The sequence below is a fragment of the Seriola aureovittata genome, chromosome 12 (genome assembly GCF_021018895.1).
Source record: "Seriola aureovittata isolate HTS-2021-v1 ecotype China chromosome 12, ASM2101889v1, whole genome shotgun sequence".
NCBI lineage: Eukaryota > Metazoa > Chordata > Actinopteri > Carangiformes > Carangidae > Seriola > Seriola aureovittata.
This window is the reverse complement of record NC_079375.1, coordinates 1,200,101-1,226,379: the sequence shown is the minus strand read 5'-3', so window position 1 is coordinate 1,226,379 and position 26,279 is coordinate 1,200,101. Positions and strand designations below refer to the sequence as shown.

Here is a 26,279-nt window from a genome sequence, read left to right as displayed (position 1 = left end):
TCAACGGGTCCCCAGTGCACTTTCCAGCCACTTCTCCAGCACTGCTCCACCAGCTCCTAGTACTTGGACTGCCTCTGTTTCATTTGCCTCTTCCGTGTGGTCCTTTGCAGGGTGCTCTGAAGAAGCTGATGATGGCACCACATCTGGCCTCAACAAAGTTCTCATAACATGGTCCAGAAACTTGAGCTGCCGACTCGCAGCTCCCAGTCTGACAGAGAGCTGAGCAGACCAGCTGCTGATCTGGGCTTTAGCTGTAGATGCTTCCCAGCCCTGATAAAGGGGATGTTCCTCTGGCTGAGGACATGCTTGATACTTTGGAGATGCCCTCTGCAATTGCCTTCAAACACCTGGTTGTGTCTGTATCATACACAACTTGGACCATGAACTTGATCCACTGAGGTTCTGTCTGCCAGATGTTACTCCAGGATGAACCTTCCCACCTTGTCCCTGCTCCCTGCTGCAGCATGCCTGCCATCCCACTGGTACATCCCTCCTCAACAGCTGCCCGCACCTCTTCCAGGACTAGATGGTGTCTCTACTTGCCATTGGCCATATCATAGTGAGGTTGTGGGACGTTTCCTGAGCCTGCTTGTCGAGTTGCTACAATGCCTATCGAAGCCCTGTGTCTTAGTCGAGACTCTGCTGTCTCCTGGCCTTCCTGAGCTCTCTTAAATCTTTATATACCGCTAGGGGACTCAAAGTAAAGTGTTACCCTCAATCTACTTGTGACAAGTCAAAAGTCTAGTCTGATCTTTACTACAGCTTAACTACTACTTTGAAATAGTTCACTATGCATGAACCACAGTGAACTTAGAGTGTCCTGATTTCCCTTCATCTATTTTGTTGACGGTGAGAACTTTTGATAAATGTTGTTTTACACAAACAAAGCTTAGCTTTACATTTCTGTGTCTGATACTGAGAAAAGAAGTGCTGTGAAACCAGCAGGCACCACTTCCCCACCTGAGAGCAGAGAATATCTCCATCTGTTCAGATCATCCTTCAGGTTTGGTTTCAGATATTCTGCTTCCTCAGGTCAGAGGTCAGAGGTCAGAAGTCAGAGGTGAATGGACAGACTGGTTGGAGCTGACAGAAAGGCTGACAGAAATGCTGAGCAGAGAAGCTTCAGAGCGGACAACATGTCCAACCTACAACAGCAGAGACCATGTCAGGTTCCACTTCCTGTCACCAAGACCAGCAACCTGAGGCTGCAGTGGACACAGACTCACCAACACTGGACAGCTGACCTGGTCTGATGGATCTGGATTGGTGCTGAGGCAGCAGTTGGTAGAGTCAGATACTCCTCTTCCTGCTTGTTCCTGATACTCGCCACAATAGCTGTGTCATCTGAGTATTTCTGGATGTAGCAGGACTACAGTTGTATTTAAAGTATATTTTTACGGGGCTTTTTATGTCTTTATTGGGTAGTATAGTAAAGAGAGAGAGGAAATGGGGAGGCAGAGAGAGGGGGAATGACATGCAGTAAAGGGCCGTCTGATGCGGGATTCAAACCGATGACTGTAGCCTCTACACATGGGGCGCCTGCTGAGACCACTAAGCCACACGACGCCCCATACAGTTGTATTTAAAGTCGGCCGTATACAGGTTGAACAGAAATGGAGCCACAACAGTCCCCTGTGGAGCCCCAGTGCTGCTCATCACTGTCCCTGAGACACAGTTACCCAGCCTGACGTACTGTGGTCGTCTTGTCAGGTAATCCACAATCCAGGACGTGAAGCAGAGATCCACCCCCATCCCTTCCAGCTTGTCTTTAAGAATGGGGGGTTGGATGGTGTTCAATGCACTTGAGTGGTAGAGCTGAAGCAGTGTAGGCCTCCTTGACATTTGCATACAACCAGTGTCTTATTTTCCCTTGTGGGACAGTCAACATACTGAGTGAAGCCAGTCAGGTGAGAGGTGAGAGTGACATGGTTAAAATCCCCCGATATTGCAATGAATGCATCAGGGTGCTGGGTCTATACTCTCGCAACAGTCTCGTGAATGACGTCACACGCGACTACAGGCTCTGCTCGTGGTTGAATGTAAACTACAATGGCGCCGATGTGTGAGAATTCCCTCGGTACAGAGTACAGTCTAAGACCGACAGCCAACAGTTCAAATCTCCTTCACTGTGATATGACCAGAGTTGCACCATCTATTGTTCACAAGCAGAACCAGTCCTCCATCTTTATTCTTTCCACTTGCTCTGGCGTCTCTGTCCGCTCGTACTGCAGCGAAGCCGGGTAAATCCACACAACTGTCGGGAGTCTTGTCTTTAACCAGGTCTCCGTGAAACACATGAGACTACACTCACGATGTGCTCGCTGCTTCTTCACAAGTGCGTCCAGTTCATCACACTTGTTAGCCAGGGAGTTGACATTTCCCATGAGGATCGATGGTAGAAAAGGCTTATATCTCATCTCCTAGCCTTTAGCTTAGCCCCGGCTCTGCATCCACAGTACGACTTCTTCAGCTCGGCCAGTATGGGATGTTGAACTCCATATTTGGTCAACTTTAAAGCCAGGAGTTCTTCCTCTGTGCACATTATTTTCTCCATCGTCAGACGAAACAATGATATAGAATGAAAAACATCAATCGACAAAAAATATACTAATATATACAAATATATTGCAAAAAAAACTACGAGCTACACGGACTTGCTGCCACTTGTTGCCGGTGCATCATTTGAAAAAATGAATAAATAAAATAAAAGACTTGTGACATTTCATTCAGTCACTCAGAGACTTTTAGATCTGATCCACATGTCTAATTCTGGATAAATGGCAGGGAGAAATACAGAATAATAGATATTAGATAAAAAGATTAGTGGGCTAAAAAGGCCAGTGAATAAAATGTGTCTTTAGCCTGGATTTAAAAGCAGAGATGGAAGCAGAGCATTTTATTTCTAATGGTCACTGGTTCCACAGCAGCAACTGCAGCAGTCACCTTTTACTTTTAGTCAAGAAAGATTTGTTGTCAGATCGGCGCTGAGAGCCAGTGAATAATGTCTGTGATATAAGATGATATCTGTGATATGACCTGAAAACAATCAGCAAATAAAAAGAACAACGGGCCAATGAGGACGGATTAGGACTCAAACTATTTATATTAGGTGTTGGGTGTTTGAAATACTGGAAATGAATGTTCATGGCTGCACCACAGAGCAGGTTGTCTTGCTGACCTATACTGCTTATCACACTCACACTATGGACACTTTAGAATTAACCTAATGTGATGTAATGTACCCATGCAGGCATGAGGAGAACATGCAAACTCCACAAACAACAGTGAATGTATTCTATTATATTAATATTATTATTGATATGTTTTCTCTCTTTTTTCTTTGATAATTTAATTCCATTGAATGATTGTAACCATGTAATCCATGCACACGGTCAGTGCTCAGGCCCGAATAGGCCACATAGTGAAAACTGTTTTTTATCATTTGATCAATTTTATTCAAAAAGTCAGGAGCTTTTCATCCCAGGATGATGCTTAAAAACTCATCAGTCCTTTTTTATTTATTATTTCAAGCCATACTGTGACACACTGCTCACAGGAATATCCAAAAAAAAACATCTGGATCGTCTGCAGCTACTGCAGGATGCAGCTGTCACACTTTTAACTACGGCCATATAACACTTGTGCTGAGGTCGTTACACTGGCTTCCAGTAAATTTTAGAATTGATTGTAAATTTTTAATACTTGTTTTTAAGGCCGTACGTGGTCTTGCACCTCAGTATCTATCTGACGTGGTTGTGAGGTCTGAACCAGCTCGAGGACTCTTTCTACTTTGATAACAGGCTGTCTGAATATTTTATATTTAGTCACACAGTCAGATTCATGATTATCAGGATCATGAATTGACACTACAGGTGTTTTCTCATCGTGTCTGGTGGAGGTTTCAGGATGAATACAGACTTCATACATCAAACTGGTGATATGATGAATCCAGTGATGATGATGAGCTCCCATAATTTTACTCTGTTGCCATCTGCTCCAGAGAAGTAGTTTTTATCCAGCTCCTCAGCTCCCCCCGCTGTTCACTGTGTCTCACCATCACATTCACATTGAATATAATAAGTAACAAAAAAGTAAGGAGTTTTTCTGCAGTTCTTCAGTCAGGTTACAACAATCAACTACATCATGTGAAACCTTCAGAGGTGGACAAAGTCCAGAGCTCCATTACTTGAATCAGCTTGAACCAGAGTATAGACCCTCTTCATCATATATGACTTCCATAAAAATAAAAGTTGTTCAGTCAGATTTTTACTTGAGTGAAAGTACTGGAGTACTTGATTTAAAAAATACTGAAGTATTCAAAAGTACATTTTTCATGTCACTATTTATGTTACTCCACAGTGTATTTACAGAACCTGATGACTCTGAAACCACCTACAAACTGTCTGACTGAAGACCCTGTAGAAGAAAGAGTGTAGAACAGAGGGCAGACAAATCTATTGCATAACAGCACAAAAATGTGATTATAAGCATAAATATATATTAAGCATTTGTAGTATTTTGCTGATTCAAGAGTTTTCTTTCCATGAATTATTAAATTAGCTCCTATAGCGCTGTTATTAAACATTAATGATGCCACTGACAATAAGAATAGAACAGTCATCGTAAACTAACACAAACCGCTAAACTAAAAACACAAATACAACCAGAAATTGAATATGAACATGATGAACAGGAAACACACCGTAGAATACATTTGAATGAATTATATAGTTTGATTGCAGTCCAAGCCGTGAATAAAAAAGGCTACAGTGTGTCACAGTTAGTGATTTAATGTCAGATTTCAACAATAGATGACAACAAGGCCACGAGGAGACCAGTGTTTCCCAGAGCCAAGACAGCCAGGATGATAGACTTCACGAAGGAGCCCTAAAATAAAGAGTATGGTCGGAGTTAGAAAAGGTCTTTCTCTCAGCGGCCAGAAAACCTTTTAGCGCAGCAGATGACTGTGATAATCTTTCAAATGTAGATAAAAGCACCAAAATTGGTTTATCTCTCTGGAGCCATTCATTTGAAAAATTCCAGTAGCCACTTGAAATTTCAAGATGGCCGTCATTTCTGGCAAAGAAAATACATATTTTACCACAGAATTTTACCCACTACACAGATTTCAATGATTTTGCGATTTAATCATGTGTTTGAGACTGTGATGATGTCAAATACAAGTCTTAAATTTCCTCAGAGCTTTATTTGTGCAATTTCAAATTTTGCAAAATTCTGCATAAAACACAAACCATGCAAACCATTTATGAATGATGAACCAAAACTTATTTTAGAGTCGACAGTGTATTTACTTGTTACTTATCTTAACATTAGCTCTCTAGGCTAACTCGTAAGCAGTTAGTTAGCAAGTGTTTTTGTAGAGTAATTTTTGTTTTGTTTTTTTTTATTTATTTTTTTTACAGTGTACCAAATTCCACTTTCCACATTGTTAAAATGATTGACACCTAGATTATCCATATGAGAAGATTTGTGGATGAACTTATTGCAAAAAAAAACCCCAATTTCCTCGCCAGAAATGTCAGCCATCTTTAAAATCTTGAATTTTCACATGGCTAACATGTTTTATCAAAAGAGTAATAATACGCAGTCCTCTGCTGTGCTATTTCTCAGTGTGCTCTTGTCTGGATTTGTGTGCTCATTGGGGTTGTCACCTTTTGTGTGGAAAAATAAGGGACAACCCTTATTTTTTGCAATAAATAACCCACAATTTTCTGATATGAATGATCTAGGTATCAAATCATATATTTTAACAATGTAAAAGGTAATATTTAGTACACTGTAAAAAATGAATCCTGTGAAAATTTTAATTATTTATACATTTTACAAATTAAAAATGATGTATTAGAACAATCATACCAAGGGGACAGGTCAAAAACCTTATCAGCACAAAAACTTTTTTTTTTTAAATTTAATTAATATTAAGAATTGTGACATCCTCATGGTCAAAAACATGATTCAATTGCAAAATCATTGAAATCTGTCCAAATTTGTAAAACTCTGGGGTAAAATATTTGTTTCCCATGGAATGGTGGCCATCTTGGAAAATGGCCCCTTTTTTAAATTTCTAGTGGATAATGGGATTTTTCAAATTAATGGCCTTGGGGGGAAATATGCTAATTCTGATCCTTGCATTCATATTTGAAATATTATTACAGTTATCTGTTGCATTAAGGTGCATTCAGATGTGTCAGTGAGCCATATCTGTCAGGCAGCATGCACAATAGCAGGGGCACCTAAATGGAATGTGACCATTATTAATGTTTTTAGTTACATAGTTTCATATTTGATGTGTCGCTTTATGATTAGTTGCCACTCAGTTAAAAACAATAAATGATTTTACTTATTTCACTTAGAAATAGATATGAAATGAAACACACAAATCTGTTTGTGTGGTGGCGTGAAGTAGGTACCCACCCTGCGACTGGGCTCTGATTGGTCAGGAAGAATGGCCTGTTGGTCATCTGACCCTAGAGCTGTAAGTGAAACACACAATAGTTAAAATATCACAAAATCCCTCAAACGTCTGTCAATAAAACACTGAGTTCACGATCAGCTTCATGAAAGTTTCCCTACATTTCTTCAGGTAAAAGCGTTCGTGGATCAGGAGGAGGAGCCTGAACGAGGCCAGCCATGTGACATAGGCAATTAAAATATGTGTTGCCCATGGCTGGGGGAGGAGCAGTGATGACTGACGTGTACCCAGGAACATGGCCGCCACTGTAGTCACACAGAGAACACGGTGTAACTTTAAACAACCAGGTGGGATAAAAGGAAGGTGTTTTACAAAACATCAGTGGACTCACCTGCCACAGTCTCAGTCACAGATCCAAGTCCCCAGTGGGCCCAATTAAAGATGAACCTCCTGGAGAGAGAAACAAATAACACCTGATGCTGCACACATTTTCATACATATATACATTTAAAGACTTTAAAGACTTTAAAAACTCCTCTGAAATACCAGTATCACAATTGAACATGATGAATACTAAATCCTTTTATTTCATTTTTGTAGGGGAGTAAAAAATTCTATTTAAGAATATTCACTCTTAAACTAGGATGAGCCTTCAAAAACCCACCATGTGTAAACTCTTTATTAAATAAAATGTAAACAGTGTTTACCTGTGAGAGTCAGGATGTGGTCTGAACACAGCCAGTACTGGCTGGAGTAGAGATAACGCCACAACACAACAGCCAAGATAGGGATGGACACCTGCATGCTGCACACACACACACACACACACACACACACATATATATATATACAGATTATATATATAACTCACCATGTTTCCTGTTATTGTGATTTTTACTGGTAAATCCTGGCTGTTTTTAAAATGATGCCAGTCAGAAAAAATACTCATCTGGTCAGTATCTGACTATAAATATAAAATATATAGCCTACATTTTGCCAGTCAAGCTCTGTACCCCCATCCCACTGACAACCTATAAACAAACCATGATGAGGATGTAAATGGTGAAAGCGAAAACCCTGAGCTAAACAACATTTGTACAATATCATATACAGTACCTCTCTCTCACACATGTACACCATGCTAGCAGGATAAGCTAGCAATCCAGAATGCTGCCACTAGATGTCTTGCTAGGGCTAATAGATTGTCTCATATCATATTATATAGATGATGGAAACAGATAAAACAACAATAATGATCAGAGTTAAGAGTCAGACATGCAGGGCGCCCAGGTGGCTCATCTGCACGGCCGAGCTGCGCTAATCACACACGGATGCACATGCACATTTAGTTTAAAAAAAAAGTATGTATGTGTGTCTCATCCTCCAAGTTCCCCTCCACCCCCCCCCATATTGTGTGTATGCATAGGTGTGTGTGTACTGTACCTTGCTCCAACCTTTCCTGTAGAGAAATGGGAGGCAAAAGGCTACAACGGTCAGAGTCACAGTTAGCATCATCAGGCCTCGATGAACCTACAAACACACACACAAAGCTTTACCAAGAATCAAGTGAAAGAAATGGCAATAATAAAATAATATAATAATATCTACCTGGAACCAGACTTTCTGCCCAAGCAGAGTTTGATTCGGCCAGTCACACTTGTAGAAGCTGGCGATGAAGGTGCCAACACTCCCGGTTAGCATCCAGGCTATCAGCATTAGTGCACCTGGACAGGTGGAGGAGGTTCAGCTTAACAGTAAATGTTACACTGAAACATACTGCATCACCTCCACCTCCTTCAGATGCTGATCATGTTGACGTATTTCATATATGTTGTAGATAACTCTTAAACTAATGGAATCAAACCTGGCTGAGCCTGGATAACATATCCTTGGGTTAACTCTTAGTGATATCAATGGAAAAATGAAGAACGCAACCCACCATGCATTTTCATAATGGTGGGTCCTCGGGAACCTGTGAGGACCTGAGGGGGGCCAGTGACACATTTTCTGTGGCTGGAGACTAATGGTTGTTGACTATGTTTCCTTACTTTACCTGGAGGAAAGAGACACAGAGGGACATTCAACACATGTGCTACATGAACATTTCCAGGGTTCTTGTTTAACAGATATTGTAGGAATCTCAGATATTCTAAGTCAGATAAAGCCTACAACAGCAGGCTGACTTACTCTGAACTAATAACTGAAGCTCTTGGAAACACTGGTCAGTAAACAGCTGTTAATGCTTACTTACCGGCTATGTTGCAATATCAAAACTTACAAATTGCTCCTTTAATGACATCATGTTGTAAAAATAAAACTGAGACACGTTTCAAGATTTTCTGCTGATTAAACTGTCATGTGACACAATAAAGTTCTGACAGACTGATAAGAACTTTAAGACACAAGACACAGGGGTTCAGGGTCACTGCGTTCAGACATCTCTTACCATACTGAGCATGTCCACTGGCTAGAAACAGGAAGTACTCTTGGTCCAGATCATAGCGGCCTGGTTCCTGATCGGCCAGTTTGACTGGTCTGCTGAACCTGCATTGGATCACTCCATCTGCCAGCCGCCATAATACTGAGGAGATCCCAGACTAAACACACACTCACACAGAGGACAAAAACAACATGTTGGTGGTTTGAGACATAAAGTCCAAGAAGACATTCATATTGCACAGAGTTGTACTCATGATATGGTTAGCCGAGCTAAGCTTAAAGACAGGACGCAGCTAGCCTGTGGCGCTGGTTGCCAGATACAATTGGTAAGACCCATCTTCTAATGCCTCCTGAACCACAGCCTCAGGTTTTTACATTTCTGTTGGTGTACAGATTATACTAACATGATGAATGAAGCCTAGAGGCCTCTAGAGGTGTTAATATGTAGTATTGAACTTTGCCAACCCTGTCTTCTAGAAATGATATTTATGCACAAATAATGTGTTTGACAACTCACAAATGTTGATACTGAATGCTCTGAATGTTTTCTGCTAAAATATCCAGTCTTTTTGGCTGACTTTTGCAGATTGTAGAGACTTAAGCATTATTCAATATTTTTCATGGTTATGTTTAGACTCTCAGCATTTGGTTAAAGCTCTCCTCTTCTCCTGTGTTTTATTTGAATTGTTGATCCATAAGAAGATATTTTTGTGTTTTTAAGACCTAAAAACCATCTCAGTGTAGTTTTATATCTCCTCTCTCAGGTTTATCTCTGGAGCTCTAGTAACAACAGGTCGGTGAGCCAATCAGAAGAGGGGAGGCTCTGAGTTGCTTTTCTGATTGGCTGACTGTTTTCTGAGTGATCCAATAAAAGATATAAGAGATTTCAGGTAAAACGCTCAGAGAAACCAAATCCTGCAAGGCTGAATGGTGGGTCCAGGTGGGCGGGGCTTGGGGCATGGCTGAGGGTGGTGACTGCTTTGTTGTGACATCACAAAGTTCCAGAAGTCCTGACGGCTGGTTTTAAGGCTCAGTTTCTGAATACAGGCTGTGAGCATTTCTCTGTGGACTGAGGCTTTGATACTTTCACAGTATTAATATAGAACCTACACCTGCTTTATAAGACTGTGGTTTAGTTAAAACAGAAAAGGTTGACAGCGTCTGATTCTGGATGCAAAAAAACACTTCTGAACATACCCCAGACAGTGATTACGTTGCCACTACGAAATAAATAAGAAAGCATTTTAGTAGTCTATGAACGTCTTAACCAGGCTAACTGTTTCCCTTTGACTCGAAGCTGAGCTAACCACATCGTGACTGATATCCAGTCTTCAGTGTTGTCTGCTCCTGCACTTCCTGCTAACGTCACAGTGGATTAATTCAGAGAAAACTTGTATTGATCCTGAGTGTGTTTTCTTTTGTCACCTGTGTCTGGTCGTCAGGGTGTGTTCGTCCACTAACGAAGGCAGCACTCACTGATACTCTGTCCCCATCTTTTACACACATATACACATCATCGTTGCCCTACACACACAAACAAACACACATGCAAAAACATAACATATATTTAGCATATACTGTCATACTCGGGTTAACATAGGTACAACATGTAAATGGATCGTAACAGAAAGTTGTTCTTCTCACAATAAGATCATAGCTCAAAGTACAATGAAGATCAGCCTGTATACTGACTGGCTCACCATCCATGTGTCCCAGGACAAAGCAAATGCAACATATCCCTCCGCTGGGCCACTCAGCTCGAATGTCACAGACTGCAGAGAACAATGATGATTACATTATTCTGATAATAAAGATACAGATGTTTCTATGTCTCCATGTTATTGATGTTAAAATGCTACATGACGCATGTTCACCTGACTGTATTAGTAAATCAAAAAGTTAATGTCAAACCATTTTGTCTGGTCTGTCTGTGGTCATGGACAAAAAGAAGCAGTGAGAATCTTGTGGATCACATCCTGGAGGGTCTAATAGGCAGGATTTTGATTCGCCACAGCCATCAGAATTGAACTAAACATAAAAGATGAGGAGGAAATATATTATATTGATGTTTACTATATGGTTTATTGATCACTTCATGTCCAGACAGGAAATCAATGTCTCAATCATTCGTTCAAACACTGAAACACGCACAGGTCCCGGCAGGATAGAGGGTGTGGTCGTCTGTATCGGAGGAGGTGTAGTGGTGGGCGGAGTTGGGTGAGGTGTAACACCGTGGCGATAAATGATTGGTCCAGGCAGCTTCACCCAAAATACACTGTAGTGGGCGACTACAGTCACGCTGGAAAATATACCCACAGGCAGATCAAAATGTTTAGATAGATGTCAAGTATGATGTCAAGAAGATGTCAAGACAGACACACAACTTTTCCTAAAATTAAGATAGACTAACTTTTCCATGTGCTGTAAGGAAACTGAAACTGGTTTGTTAAATCAAGGTGAGTGTTTAATGAGAAACTTTCACACACAGATAAACGCTTTCAATATGGATTGGTCTCTGAAATTGAGCCATGTGGAAATGGAGCCATCATTAAGATTAGGTTGACACTATTTGCACCCAGGGTAAAAACTGGACTAATGTGCTCTCTCCTCTTTGTTCTGGTTTACAGCTGAGCCACAGAGTTTTACATTTTTTTTTTGGGAAGCCAATGAAAAGTGCATTACAGTAATTCGGCTGGAAATAAAGATGATAAATCAGTCTTTCAGCATCATCTTGCTAGAAAACAAGTGGAAATGCACTTTATAGCTACAGTATCATTTTGGTTCAGCAGAGATGTAAAGTTATGTGTCATCAGCGTAACTATGGAAACATACATTGGTTAATAAGTGCCTGACGGCTTACCACCCGATTTGTGGCACTTATCAATTACGGTGCAAGAAAACATTTTGCACCATCCTGTACAGCGCAAAAAAACAAGGCACTTAAGTAGCCATTAGCTGTTTCATACGGATGAAAAAGAGGCAAATAGCTGTCGTGTGATTCATTTGGCATTTGTACATTATACTTTATTAATTTGTTGTATTTTATTTTTTTATCATAAATTTGCAGTAAGAGAGACTATGAGCACTATTAGAAACCACTAACAGCATTGCATCACAAAAATATTTCATATAACTTTAAATGGTGCACTTAGCAGACAAGTTAGCTAGCTTTAATACTAAAATAACTTGTTCTGTCGTGTTACTGTATGACTGAACAGTATATATATATATTCTTATACTATCCAATTATAGATTTTATATCACTGCATTTGCTCTGTCATTTTTACAGTGAAACTTGATACTACTGTATATTCACTTCCTGTTCAGTCAAAACATAAACAGCACAGAGATAGATGCCACCTGTCCTAGCTTGACTAGCTACTTTCAGTCACTGAGCTCAGTTACATGAAGTTACACAGGCTAATGTTGCTAATAACACTTAACGCTGTGGAGCTGTGTAACGGTGTAACTGTGTAACGGTGTAACGGTGTAACGGTGTAACTGCGTAAACTGTAAACTATTTTTTCTGCATCTGTGATTATCACAGTAGATGCTGTTCAACATAGGTTTCATGGATTAGTTTTGAATTAGCATTTAGAAAGAGAATGAAACTCACAAGAAATGAACCTCACTGGGAGCATCGGGAGGAGCTTTCCAGATGACAGTCACCTCTGTCTGCCTGGCATCACTCGTTTGGCTCACTGCTGATCCCTACACACACACACACACACACACACACACACACACACACACACACACACACACGTTATTTTTCATATTTGCTTTGTGTAATATTCTTGCATGGATTGTGATGAACAATGGGAACATAATCTTTGTGTGTTCCCCACTACTATATTATTTTGTGTGCATGTGTGCATATGTACACCTGTTGCTTATTACATGTGAGCAGCTGTGTCCTGTTGGGATTGGTCAGGGTGAAGGTGCCAATGGTGGATACAGAGCTCTGATTGGCTGCATCTCTGGCCTCAAGCAGGAAGCCCTCGAAGTATGATGTTCCAGACAGAACAACTGGAAAGTGTTTTCATGAAGGTATTAGAATAAAGATGTATTAACACAAGCATGTACTGTTGACATCTAAATAAATAACGTACTAACCTATACCGGTAGTCGTAAGTTTCATAAAGCCCTGTATTTTGACCAGGCTTAATCTTCAATTCTTCTTTAATTGGATTAGTTTGGTCAAATTTTCTATTTATAAAAGACTGAGATGACATGTACAGTTCTTCCTTTTCAAGTGTATATTTAAAAACTTAAAATAAACTGACATTTGGAATCCTGTTTTAAGGAGGATTTCCTTTAAGTTTGGATGAAATGTTGCATTTTATATTATTTTATATGATGGTTTGGATTTAACATCTCTATCTGAACAGCAGTTATTAGTCACCTTTGATGTGATCTCCAGGGTTGAACGTGGTTGTGTTGGTTGCTAGGTGGTAAGGGCTGGCAGTGGTCTGACCAGGGGCACCATGGTGGGGCTCCATGCTGCCACAGACTTTGGTGACCTTGCCATCGGCATAGCAGTGTGCTGGCACCCAGTAACACACAGACACAGAGATGAAGAGGAGACAACACAAGCCCAGAGAAGACATTTACAGCTGTCACGGGGCGTCCAGGGCATCTGAAAGGACAAAAGAAATCACTTTTATTTGAAGTGTTGATGCATAAGAAAATATAGTTGTGGTTTTAAGACCCAAAAACCATCTCAATGTAGTTTTACATCTCCTCTCTCAGGCTTCTCCCTGGAGCTCTTATAACAACAGGTTGGTGAGCCAATTAGAAGAGAGGATGCTCTGGGCCTCTATTCTGATTGGCTGACTGTTTTCTGAGTGATCCAATAAAAATATAGCAGTTTTCAGGTAAAACACTCAGAGAAACCAAATCCTGCAAGGCTGAATGGTGGGTCCAGGTGGGCGGGGCTTGGGGCATGGCTGAGGGTGGTGACTGCTTTGTTGTGACATCACAAAGTTCCAGAAGTCCTGACGGCTGGTTTTAAGGCTCAGTTTCTGAATACAGGCTGTGTGCATTTCTCTGTGGACTGAGGCTTTGATACTTTCACAGTATTAATATAGAAGCTAGAGCTGATCTATAATCAAACAACACACGGACACCTAAACAAACAGTGAGCTTCCCACTACACTTCCTATAGTTGTACTTATTAGTAGCACAGAAGTAGAAAATTATCTGTTAATTATCTGTAGCCCGCCTCTCGCCCGAAAAGATGCTGGGATATGCTCCAGCCCCCCCGTGACCCTACTAGAGGATAAGCGGTAGAAAATGAATTAATTATCTGTTACATTGTGGGAAGACTTGGGCAGGTGTCAACAAACTGCTGCTGTAGCATCTGCAAACCAACAGTTAGCTAATTAAAAGGGAGCCAGTAATTTAGCCTAAAGATTCTATTTATATGTGGATTAACTTGTGTGTGTAAAATTCAGCAGGTGATGAATAAATAAAATTAACTAAATTAAGCTAATTTCCATTTACAGCATGTAATCAGTCTGTTTATGTGTTGTTCACTCACAATGACCGCAGTACTGTGGTGGCACAGTCAAACCGAGCAGTAAAGCTATTGATGAGTTAATCCTGAACATTATTGTCCCTCCGTGAGAGACAGGTGGTGTGTGTGAATGTGGGAGTTCTTCTGTGTTTCAGGGTTCGGACACAAATTTTCAAAATACTACTAATAATAATAACTTTAAGGTTTTTGTCTGGATGTCGAAATGTTGTAACACAGTAACTAAGCGAGTTCTAAGCCTATGACTATAAATCAATCATTTCTCAGTGCATGACTTCTTCTGTGGATTTTGCTTTATGTTTTTGTCCAGTGTTGAGTCAATTGCTGGAGCAGCTGATAGCGGTTTGGTGATTTACAGAGCGTGTGCAGAAATGAGAACAGATGTGTGTGTGCTGTGTGAGTGTGTGAGCTGAAACAACAGCAGAGACATTTGTATTCTGGACTGTTCACTGCAGTACATGTTGAACGAGAACTGTTCCAATGACAGGAGACTTTTTGACTTTCTACTGCAGAGAAATCACCTCCACTTATAAAAACTGTCATAAAAAATAAGAAATAATGTTTCCTGTAAGCTGAAATGACTACTCACCGATTTGCTGCAGTAGAGCCAAACACCGCCTGAACTCTGCAGAACAACGTCCGAGTGTGACTGTAATGTGTGTGAGTGCAATGTCATTTCCACTGTTCCGGGCGTTTTAAAGTGCAGCACGAGGTAATATTGCAGCAGTTTTACGACCTGACGGATGGACTATTGGAACATCCTGATATGACTCTTCGCTCCGGGGCACGTTGTTTCCATTACTTATCACATACACATTCCACTTCCAGCTATATAAGAGGAACCAGTAACACCCACCCTGTCATACACAAGAGCCAGGCTGTAGATCAAATAGAACATTTGAAATACTTGGGCACAATCACTGATCAGACCCTGACTTTTAGCTAGGACACATATTTTTTAATAAAGCTAACAGGAGCCCGGTTGAAAGCATCTCACAAATTTCAGCATCTCTGTTCACATTGCAGGGAAGATGAATATTTGACAGTGTTCACAGGAATGATAAACACATAGCTGCTGACACCTCACACTCACTACACTCAGAGTTGGAACTGATTCCGTCTAGCTGTCGAATCAGGGCCCCGACTGCCAGCCTGAACAAGACGAAACTTTACTTTACTACTTGTTTTGTTTTTTTATAAGATCTGCACTCTGGCATTTATTTGTTATTGTACTTTTTTTTAATTGTACTTTCTTTGGGAGAAGCCAAAGACAAATTTCCACTGAGATGGACCACAGCCCAAACCCTAACAGGGACAGAATTTATCTGGAAAAATACAATATCCAGATTACTACAGACTACTTAACATGTCTGTGAAACGTTATAAATACATTTACCATAAAATAAACTGAACTGAATTAGAATTTGCTCCTTTCATACCTGTTGCTTGTTTCCTCCTTGCACCAGGTGTGAATGCTGAACACACACACCGCATCACAATATGACACTGATAAGACTGAAAGTCAGACACTGATAATAGGAAAAGTAATGCCTCAATGTCTCTGTTTCTTTTGTCTGATTGCACTGTTCCCAGTGGCTTTGGTCCTTGGTGGTTCCCACACTTTTCTATCAACCACGTCTTTGGGAACCAGTGGAGTCAGTGAATCACATTCACAGCCCCGGCAGGAAAAGCAATGATAATTCTGTTTTATAATAATTCTTTTTTTTTTTTTTTACAATGTAGTGCAACAATTAATAGTGTGTTTAGTTAGTCCTGTGTTTGATAGGCCGAACAGCTGTGCTGTGAAAAAGGTCTGTGTAAGCTAAAGGTTCGGGACAGCTGGACCGAGATGAGCCGTGTTGTACCTCAGTAACAGGAAGTGGTTCCTGTTGTTGTGGTTTTATCCACATTTTAATGACAAATGGCCAAATTGTCATTTTTCTCTCTCCCACCAGCTTCACTGTATCCAGGGATCACCCCAGAACAGAGGAGCCTCTTCACCACTTTATTTGGTCCCTTCATGTCTGCTGGTGAGATGCTGCTGTTCCAGCAACAAAATAAACTGCTGACGCCAGCACATAAAAGCTGCTGCCTGCACCCAGACACACCTGAGTCTCCTCAGCAGGTGAAGTCTGCTCTGGTTAGTCCATGAATGCTTCCAACACATTGTTTTATTTTTATTATATTATAAATCATATTGTTTTCATTTGTTGTCGATATCTCAGGAACATCTTGACGGAACTTTTAAAATTTGGTAGAAACGTTCACCTGGACTAAAGAACAAACTGCAGAGCCCTTGGAGAGAGAGAGGCGTGTCCAAAACGCTTGATCATCACGTGATTCATCACATCACATAGTTCCCAGAAGTTTGTAGCGAGCAATTTGACAAAGTAAATGTATTTATTTATATAACATGCGGACATGTGTATGTGGTTCACATCACTGTTTTTTAAGCAAAAGTCAGTACTATCTGATGATATACAGCCTATGATTCAGGATAACAGCTAGCATTAATTGCTCTGTTGACTATCTAAGGCTAACCTTACGCTAGTTAAAGAGCATGATGCTGTTGGCGGAAAATAAGAATGTTTCAAAATTATGATCAGATTAAATTTTTCGCCATTTCTACCAATTCAAGGTAGTTTCAGTAATCCCATCATAGGTGAAGGCTCAGTAATCTTAATGACTAATGTAATCTTTATGATGTTCAGATAGGACAGGTGACTGTCAGGGATCGTCATGAATTCATTAATAAATCTCTAATAAACACAGACACATGAATAACATGTTAAGCACTTTGTGCCCTTTCCACTGTGCTGTCTTAACACACAGTCTGCACCATGATAACAACCAAAACTATGTGAGGTATTCAAACACTGCATTTGCACTTTTTCACACACCATTAGGGAGCTTAATATTTGGTTTATTAAGAATAAGGAACAGGGAAAGGCTTGTAAAACCCAGGGAGTTGAGACGCAGGTTGTGGTTGCTGTCTCACTGCAGGGAATCTTCAGGCTCCTTAGCCACACTCATACATCTGTGAAGATTCTCAGTCATTCAGGTCATGATTATCCAAGAAAAGTGGACTTGGTTGTAGATACTTGAAGATGTTTCACCTCTCATCCAACAGGCTTCTTCAGCTCTGAACTATCTTCTAGTATCTAAAACCAAGTTTAGTTGCCCTCAATTCAACCTTTCTTGGACATACCTGTATAGGTTCAGACAGGAAATAATTATTAGGGGTATCTTGTCATTATTATCTGTGGCCCGCAAGTCCTACTGTTGTTATAGAGTTTTGGGATATTCTGACTCTAGAGGCTGCTACAAATGCAAAACGTTTTTATCTCAGATTCAGCTGCATGGATTCGTACAAAATCCGGTGGATCTACGGTCATTACTCAGTCTATGACTACAATTTGGTAATGATTGATTAAAGTGGGCGTGACTAATTACAAAATATATACATTTCTAATCACTCCACATGTCAAACTTCTAGAAATCACAATAAATCACTCTTATGAGAGAGCTGAAGTTTTTTCAGCATATCCACTAAATGATGATGAAAGTTCACTGTATATGGTCAATTCAAAATTCCATCACTCTATATTTTTTAAAATATGTAAAATCAATTAACATCCATACCTCCACAAGTCTTCACCCAAGTGAAGTTGTGTGCAGCACACGGTTACCCAGCGGCACAACCATTCAGTCACCTTCTCTGGTGATGCCAAGGTCGGGGTCTGAAACCCCACATGGCACAAGTCCTGCTTCAGCAAAACTTCAATAGGAATTCTTACATATGGTATTTAAATGCTTGCGGGCTGCTTGGATCCCGTTAACTGCTGCTCGCAGCTGTATTTAAAGTAATGGAGCTTCATTAGTTGTGATCATCAACAGCTTTTGCTGCTGATGTTAAACGAAGTTTGACAGGTTGCATCAGTTACTGATATTTTTTTTAGTTAGTGAGTTTTTTTATTCGTCAAGTTTGTTTTGACACGCAGGAAATGTGATGATGATGTGATGTGAATTCCTATAGAGTAATAATGTAATAGCATATTCGTACATGTCCAGTAAGTATAACCTGTTCCCTAATACTGTGCATTCAACCACTGTGGGATATTTATGTGGGTAGACAGAATTGAATTGTTGTGTGGGAAGTAAACTCAAGTCACTCTGCAGGTACATTTCGAGGCAGAGCAGTTTGTTCAGACCAAAAAGGACAAAACTTAGGCTGAGAGCAGATGCTGCTCCTACAGATTTGTGCATCGTCCCGAGGTCAAACAGAGGAGGGCCCCTGCTCATCGATGCTCCCCCGGACCTCTAAATATTGAACTCATAGCTCCTGATCAAAGCTGTAGTGTTAAAAGCAGCACAGGTATAATAACAATAATAATAATAATAATAATAATAATAATAATAATAATACTTCCTTAAAATACGTATTTTGCATTCAGTATAATTAATATAGGCAGTATAATAGACATTTACTATGACTGGATGCTGGTTTATCTGAAACATCAACAATCTCATCATGTTGCACTCAGTCTGACCTGCAGCATCACTGCTCCTACACCAAACAGCACCCAGTGCTCCTACAGTGGCTTACTCATATATAGTGTGAATCTTTCAAAATTGCTGGGCTATTTGTTATCAATTGTTATCCATCTTCCCTCTACCTTTGCCATCAATCCAAGATCAGCTGAGCTGCAAAGTAATTTAGACAGGTAATGGTCACCAGCATGACGAAGCGCAAATACATTCAATACATTTTTGTTTACTGTGTAGAAATCTCATCGTCTCAATAATGCACTTTAGAGATATATCACAAAAATAGCTTTCATCATTATTACTGAAATATAACATTAGCTCACGCTCCAAAATAGATATTCACACACACGCAATGTTACATTCCACTAATATTTAACTAACTACACCCCACAAGAAAATCACTTCTAGCCTTAGTTCCACAATGTTGGATGAAATGACATTACGAGAACGTGATTTACAATCAATAGGGTGCTCCTGGTTGATGTTAAGTATTGCTAACTTTATCCATATGCAGTATCTAAGTCTAACCTGTTATTGAATCAAATGTGACTTCTTTTGTCAAGCCTGTGAAACAGAGTAACAGAAAACTGCTTGAATCATACCTTGGTTTTATTGTGCAGATGTTTATTGATGCTTGTTTTCTGCTAACACAGATGTTTCTGTACTTCCTGTGCAATGCCAGAGATGAACCTGTGAATGAACCCTATGATCCATCTGACAGCAGCAGATTGGATGTGTGAGCCTGATTTAAACACAGCGTTGGTAAATAGAGATTTCAGCTGTGAAATTGTTAATGTATCCCACATAAGAGCAGTCACATCACTCTCTCCACAAATATTTGTTTGAGTTGTTTCAGTCAAAGCCCCTTTGATAGATGAATTCAGGAATGTGTTCCTCGTCTGTTCAGTTTGCTTGGACTGGCTAATGTGGCCGTGTTGTTACTGGGTTTATTAAGGTCAAAGTCACCCTCAGCACTTCAGCACACAGGGTCAGTGTATAGAAGTGGGTCACCTCCCTACACCTGATACTTGTAAACACAGAGATCTTTGAACCTGAACCGCTATAACCAAGTCGCCCTCTTGTCAGCTATCTTTCTTTTACAGACTGTGAAATGCAAGAATTATAAATAATAAATCATAAATGATATGGACTGAAGTGTTTCCTGCCCTGCTGCTGTCTCTGTCTCCCAGCTTCACTTCTGGTCCCCTACCACCATCATGTGGTAAATCAGGGGAAAGGTGAACATCTTCAGTTAACAGTGGAATTAAATATGTGAATGAAGTTATCCTACTTTCTGTTTTCTGTTTACTTTTCTTTAGAACAACGATATAAAACTTTATATTGAATAAACACAGTGGAATTTATTTGAGACTGTAACAGAGATCAATCTTGGTGACACAGTGTTTTTCACAAAATTATTATTCATAAACAAATGAGCAAAGCATTTTGTCATTGTGAGGTAAAATAAAAACATTTGATGTATATCATCTAACAAAGAAGAGGGACGTTGTCTCAAACTATGACAGCTGTCAATACTGAGACTAAAAAGGTCAGAAGATCAGAACAATAACAACCACGCTGTGTCTCATAAGAAGACTGCTGATTTGTCCATTGCTCCATTTGTCACCCCTGATGCAACCACAAAACAAATGCAAACACATATGAAAATATATTGAATGCTACTTCAAAACACTGTGTCCCAGTTCCATACTGCAATGTATAGGGGAGACAGGGGATGGTTGTAACATGGGTCAGTTGTGACACTTCCAAGTTCTGAATCACCTGATTCACTCCATACCTGCTCAATTTAGTCATTATTCCACATGTGAGGAAGTGGCTCACTGTCACAGACACAGACAGTTTCCGGAGAAGAAATTTTTTGAACTTCCTCTTAAAAACGTATTTCATGTTTATTGTGAGTCTATGTAGATATTTGTCATGGTAGTTGTCAGTGCTAATGTTTTAGTTTGTTTGATCAGTGTGGGTTTCAACTAAAAGTTTCAGTAACTGCAAAAGAAATAAATACATGGAATGGCATTTTTTCTTTTTTTTTCTAATTATGTAAAATATAGACAATGACATGACAGATTTATGTCTAACAATGTCAGTATTGTTGATCAAATGTATCAACTGAATCTTAATGAACAAGGCTGGGCTCCGATGGTTGGAAGCGATGTTGAAAGATAAAAATGTAAATGCATATAAAAAGAGATGCTGACTGTAATATAATGTTAAATCAGTTACAGGAATTTGATTACAGAAACGCATTTTAATTTACCTGATCTATGTCAGTGTAATGCAGAGGCCTGGCGTTATGTCAATAGCCAGGGCTCTGGCAGTACAGGCCTGGAGGGCTGCTCTCTGCCTCAACAACTGCACTGCAGTGCCAGGTTATGTAACTGCTTTGTCTATTTGTGTGTGTGTGTGTGTGTGTGTGTGTGTGTGTGTGTGTGTGTGTGTGTGTGTGTGTGTGTGTGTGTGTGTGTGTGTGTGTGTGTGTGTGGTGGTGGTGGTGGTGGTGGTGGTGGGGGGGGGGGGTACAACAGAAACAGAAATTATGCAACTGAATGCTCTTTGTGAGCATTATGGCTGCAGTTTCCAATAAATTGTTGTCATTTATTTCATCACTTCTGTTAAAATTACAAGATAGGGCTTTCCCCCCCACATTTCTGTCAATTTCTCAGGAAAAAATGTTACGACAGTGGAGTTCTAAATAATAACTAAAATGAATAATAATATAATAAAAATTTAAAAAATTAACTGTGCATATAGCATAAACAACCTTTAAGAATGCATATACCATTATTCCATTCAACATGCATCTAAAATTACATAATAACAGTAGACGTTGCGACATTTTGTTTCACTCGGGTTATTACGGTAACGGCCCAACAGCAGCTCCGGGTCTGCAGACCACGCCCCCTCCGTTCAGCCACTGCTCAGCCAGGAAAAAGCGAGCTGTTTTTCGCTGCAAACTGTTCTCCTGTTGCTGTGACGGACTGAAGACACAACTGACAGGTGAACGGCAATGCACATTTACACATGTTTCTGCACTGTCGTGTAGTGTTGTCAAATATTAAGCTTCCAGGAGTTTTGTCCCCGGCTAGCGGCTGGCAAGTCGGGGGATGAACTACTAGCTACGTTAGCTAGGTAAAGTAAGTTTAGCTAACTGTTAACAACGTTAATTTTAACCTAACGCTTTTGACGTTGCGCTTGGTCATTCAGCTTTACACAGTAAATCGGGGAAATACATTCTGGCTTGTTTCAGACAACGACTGTTGATAACCATTGAAAACTCTGTCGGTTAACAAATGCTTTTAACGTTATGGTGGTTCATCAAGAACGTACCTAATGATCCCACATGAAACACTTTATTATAATCCAATACCCATTCTCCAGTTAGAAATCAACCCAGCGTGCATTACTTTCTTCAGTAAAATTCCAACTTGACGGCACCGCCCACTACAGTGCGTTCTGACGAGAGGTGACTGTATGAATACCAAGTGAATCACAACTTATTAACGTTGTTTTAGTGAAATAAGGTGATTTTGTTAAACTATACCTTTGCCGAATTGTTAAGTGGTTACTGACAATTAAACTGGAGTCTGCAATATGTTTTGTAGAGAATAAAGTGTTTGCTAAAAAGCAACGCAAAACTAATCTATGACTATTTTGAACGGAAATCGGGACGGCAGTTTTGGAGGTTGTTGCATCACCGTGGCGAATAATTATCTATCGTCATCTGGTCCGTGATTTTACGTCTGTATTTCTCTTTGTCACTTTGTGTCGGTATGGACCCAAAGTGCCAAGCAAACTGAAGAGTGCTGGGAAGAGTTTTATAAATAGGTAGTGTGACATTAACGGCTGGATTCCTGACCTTGTCTTGATCAGACAGAAGCACTGCGCAGACTCAGAGGGAGGGTTCCACTGGAGTTCAGTGACTCTGGATGCGTTAACCTGCTCCAGTGATTGTGGACTGAAACTGACTGCAGGACTTGGTCCTGTGTGTACGTCTGAGCTACTGTATGGCTGCTACTGTGCTCTAACTACTGTTCAAGTGCTTTCCAGGGCCTCTAGGGGTCCATGGAGTTCCAGCAAGTCCTTGGCAATAAAAAAAGAAATGATTGCACATGCAGTTTAATTCTAATTCATCAAAACATTTTCATGTGAGTATACAGAGTGTCTATTGAGTCACTGACATGGCAATCCATGTTTATGATACATATATTAGTGCAATATGATGTCCCTGTTCTTTTTTATTTCATTCTGCGCAGTGTAAGGTAACAAACAGTACACACAGTCATTTGCAACATGTATTCCCATAATCCAATAGGCTAACATAGAGAGTGGTGTATGAAGTGTTCAGAAATATAAGCAACATTAGTCTAATGTCAGCTGGTTTCAGTCTAGTATCAGCTGGTTTCAGTCTGGTGTCAGGTGATTTCAGCCTAGTGTCAGCTGGTTTCAGCCTACTGTCAGCTGGTTTCAGTCTTGAGCTGATTTCAGCTCATATATACAGTACTTTTATGCAGCTGAATTCACAATAAAGCTGTTCTCATTTACATTTTTTCTGTTTCTGTTATCATGATGATGGAATAAATTCGAAGTGACTGAAACGTGGTCCATTAAGACTACATGTTAACAAGCAGTCACTTCCAAGCTGTTGCTCTGCTGCTGCTAAAGTAACTAATATTTACTGTAAAATGATCACTCAGAGAGAAAATTAGAAGCTCATTCACGTCTATGTCAGCGGCTGTGTGAGCAACTGAATGAGAGGCGTAGAGAGGTGTACCTGAGGATGGAAAGCCCAACCACTTGCTATCGGGAGAAAACTGGCAACTCTTCTATGGAAAGTACCTCAAGTTTGTCCAAACAGTCATTAAATTTGTTGCTTAGTGTTTTTGTGGAAAAAAAACTCACTTAAGGCAACAGTGGCTGTACACTTCCCTGTGATGAAGTAATAGAAACTGTTTGCACTAATTTATTTTGAAAGAACAGCGGCTGTTGGGAAAGTCAAACTCAGCCAGCCAACAATGATGTAACCTCATCACTCCGTCATGCAGCATTTGGGTGACCAATGGTGTAACCTCATCACTCACTCAGTCATGGACATTTGCATTTATAGGGCTGGCCCTGTCCAGCCAAAGCACTGGGCACACACTCTTATTAAAACACTGTCATTCTCAAAGCATTGTTACCAATGAAATGATGCATAGTACCATTTTCAGTGGCAGGATATTGCAATACCATTCTAGCATCAGTACACTGTGCAACACTACCCAACCATAAACTGTTGATACTTATGTACCTATGTTGGCCCAGCTACATGAAATGAGACTGGCAGAAACAACTCTGGATTGTAACAAGGAAGTAAGGACATCCAGGGTTCAATAAAAACTACTAATCAAATTTGAAAATCATCATTTTTGACCATGGGTTTCTGCACTAATTTTTTTCAACGACAATAGTTCAACCAGTATAACTGGTCTGTTGACCAAGCCTTGAATGTTATTGATTAGTTATTATGAGCGATCAGCAGTGGGTTGGATTTCCTGCTGTTTTTCTCTATCTACACAGTTTTAATCCTGTGCAGCAGGAATGTTTTGCATTGGACAAAGCAGAGAATGAGTTTGAATGTTTGAATGAGTGTCTACTGTCAGTTCACCACAGTGTAGCCCTGAATTTCTCTGTATTCACAGCAAGCAGGCCCTCATTACTGAGGGATGTAATAGGCTTATTTGAAACTGGTAGATTGTTTTTACAACTCTCTTTCATCTTTGCAGGAGGCCGGGGATCAGTTAACTTTCGAGAGATCTTCTCAAGATGTTACCACAACACCTGAAGCAGATAAGAGTCCTAATGCTCAACGACAAGGAGAATTTAGAGAGGACGCTGTTCAGACTTGAACAAGGTAACGCCTCTTTTGCACAAATATCTTTGAATCTCTGAATGACTGAATCTACTGCAGTATTCAAAAACAAGAGTGGGGCTGCTTACACTTACTCACAACTCTTGTGTGTTCTTGTGTGTAGTGTTATGGAAGCGGATTCTACTGCAGCAGCCAACATGGATATCTACATGATATCTTTTAGACTGAAGCTGCATGTAGTAGATATTTATTGCCAGTATTCAATAGCTTTTACATGTGATGTGTCATTAACAAAAATCTAGAATTTTAATTGAATTTGAAATGTGCAGTCATAATGCATGACTGCACAAAGTCAAAGTCTTGATCTTGTTCATACATGAACATATGTATGTTTTGATGAGTCTCAGTCCTTAAAACTACAGTTGTCTTGTATATTCTGTGCATCACTGAGAGTCATGGATCTGCATGATGCATGTCATAGGAAATGAGAAATGCCGGAACAGTGTCAAGATCCATAGACTGCCCAGAGAAGCTCCTCTACTTCCTCTGGCTCACATACATCCTCAGAATACAACTGTGGCAGAGAAAGTATTTTCTCCTCAGCTCCAGGAAGGTCCAAATGTTTTTGGTTGAGCAAAGAAAATACTGAAGTCATCTTCCTGAAATCTGCAAAATGATTCTCAAACTGCTCCAAAAATGTAGGATGAAGCACTACACTTTAACTTTAAAGTGATCCCTGGTTTCCAGGATTTGGCCAGACTCTTTCTTCTTTAAACACTGAAGATCTTTGGTTTTCAACTGTGTTTGCTGTGTTTCACAACCACTTTTTAATATTTTCTGACGAGATAATGATGCACGGATACTTTAGTGTTTTATGTATACTATGAAATTTAGAGAAGAAGTAAAGCAGGCAGGTTGGACTCTTGGTCTGTCACTGGTGGTTCCATCTTCTCTAACAAACAACACCACCATTAACTTGGAGGCCTCACACTTGGTTTACTGAAATCCTGATGTAGGTAGTTCTCCAAATGTGTCTGGAAGAATACATTGATTACATATGGAGTCTGGTCTGTTTGTGTGTGTGTGTGTGTGTGTGTGTGTGTGTGTGTTGGCTGAAGAAGGAGCAGCTAGTTGTGTCGAGGAGAGAAGTGTACCACTTGACATTTACAGCACTCTGAACCTGATAGGGATTTTGGGAGCTGCGTATTAAACTGGACTATATTTAGCCAAATGTGGAGGCCCAGGAAGTCTGACATTTCTCACAGACCCCACCGTGACTCAGTATGTGTGTCGGCTGCAGTGTGAGGTATTCCTTTTGTATATATCATAGTAGCAGAGCTGTGTCTTGGTATGAGTGTGTTTAGGATTTAAATGTCCTTATATGTCGGTATGTTGCTCATAGTGACACTATGCACTTCGCTGCCTCTGGGGCTGGGGACGTTGTCCGCGGGCTC

At 40.2% G+C, this 26,279-nt stretch overlaps 2 protein-coding genes across 3 annotated transcripts in view; one reads left to right on the top strand and one right to left on the bottom strand.

The window, feature by feature from the left end:
* Positions 1 to 13,374, bottom strand: frrs1a (ferric-chelate reductase 1a). Its single transcript, XM_056391095.1, has 17 exons — positions 13,278 to 13,374; positions 12,759 to 12,901; positions 12,489 to 12,583; positions 11,024 to 11,171; positions 10,784 to 10,900; positions 10,573 to 10,644; positions 10,298 to 10,396; positions 8,880 to 9,030; positions 8,373 to 8,486; positions 8,042 to 8,157; positions 7,877 to 7,963; positions 7,141 to 7,238; positions 6,825 to 6,883; positions 6,595 to 6,738; positions 6,436 to 6,494; positions 1,245 to 1,369; positions 1 to 337 (listed from the first exon to the last, which is right to left on the bottom strand). The coding sequence occupies exons 1-17, from the start codon at positions 13,372 to 13,374 to the stop codon at positions 1 to 3; spliced, it is 2,061 nt and encodes a 686-aa protein (XP_056247070.1).
* Positions 13,375 to 21,863: 8,489 nt separating this feature from the next.
* agla (amylo-alpha-1, 6-glucosidase, 4-alpha-glucanotransferase a) overlaps positions 21,864 to 26,279 on the top strand; it is a 35,983-nt gene continuing 31,567 nt past the window's right edge. For both annotated transcript variants that reach the window (XM_056390978.1, XM_056390977.1), the window contains exons 1-2: positions 21,864 to 21,974; positions 24,740 to 24,867. In XM_056390978.1, the coding sequence (XP_056246953.1) occupies positions 24,780 to 24,867 (88 nt within the window). In that variant the 5' untranslated portion in view covers positions 21,864 to 21,974; positions 24,740 to 24,779. The remainder of the gene's footprint in view (positions 21,975 to 24,739; positions 24,868 to 26,279) is intronic.

What these genes read in the sequence shown, in the direction of transcription:
- frrs1a (XM_056391095.1), bottom strand. Translation starts at nt 13,374, where the DNA reads ATGGAGCCCCACCATGGTGCCCCTGGTCAGACCACTGCCAGCCCTTAC. An exon ending in TCACATGTAATAAGCAACAG is followed by an intron (nt 12,584 to 12,758) that starts GTGTACATATGC and finishes GTGTGTGTGTAG; the next exon opens with GGATCAGCAGTGAGCCAAAC. An exon ending in GGCAGAAAGTCTGGTTCCAG is followed by an intron (nt 7,964 to 8,041) that starts GTAGATATTATT and finishes GTGTGTTTGTAG; the next exon opens with GTTCATCGAGGCCTGATGAT.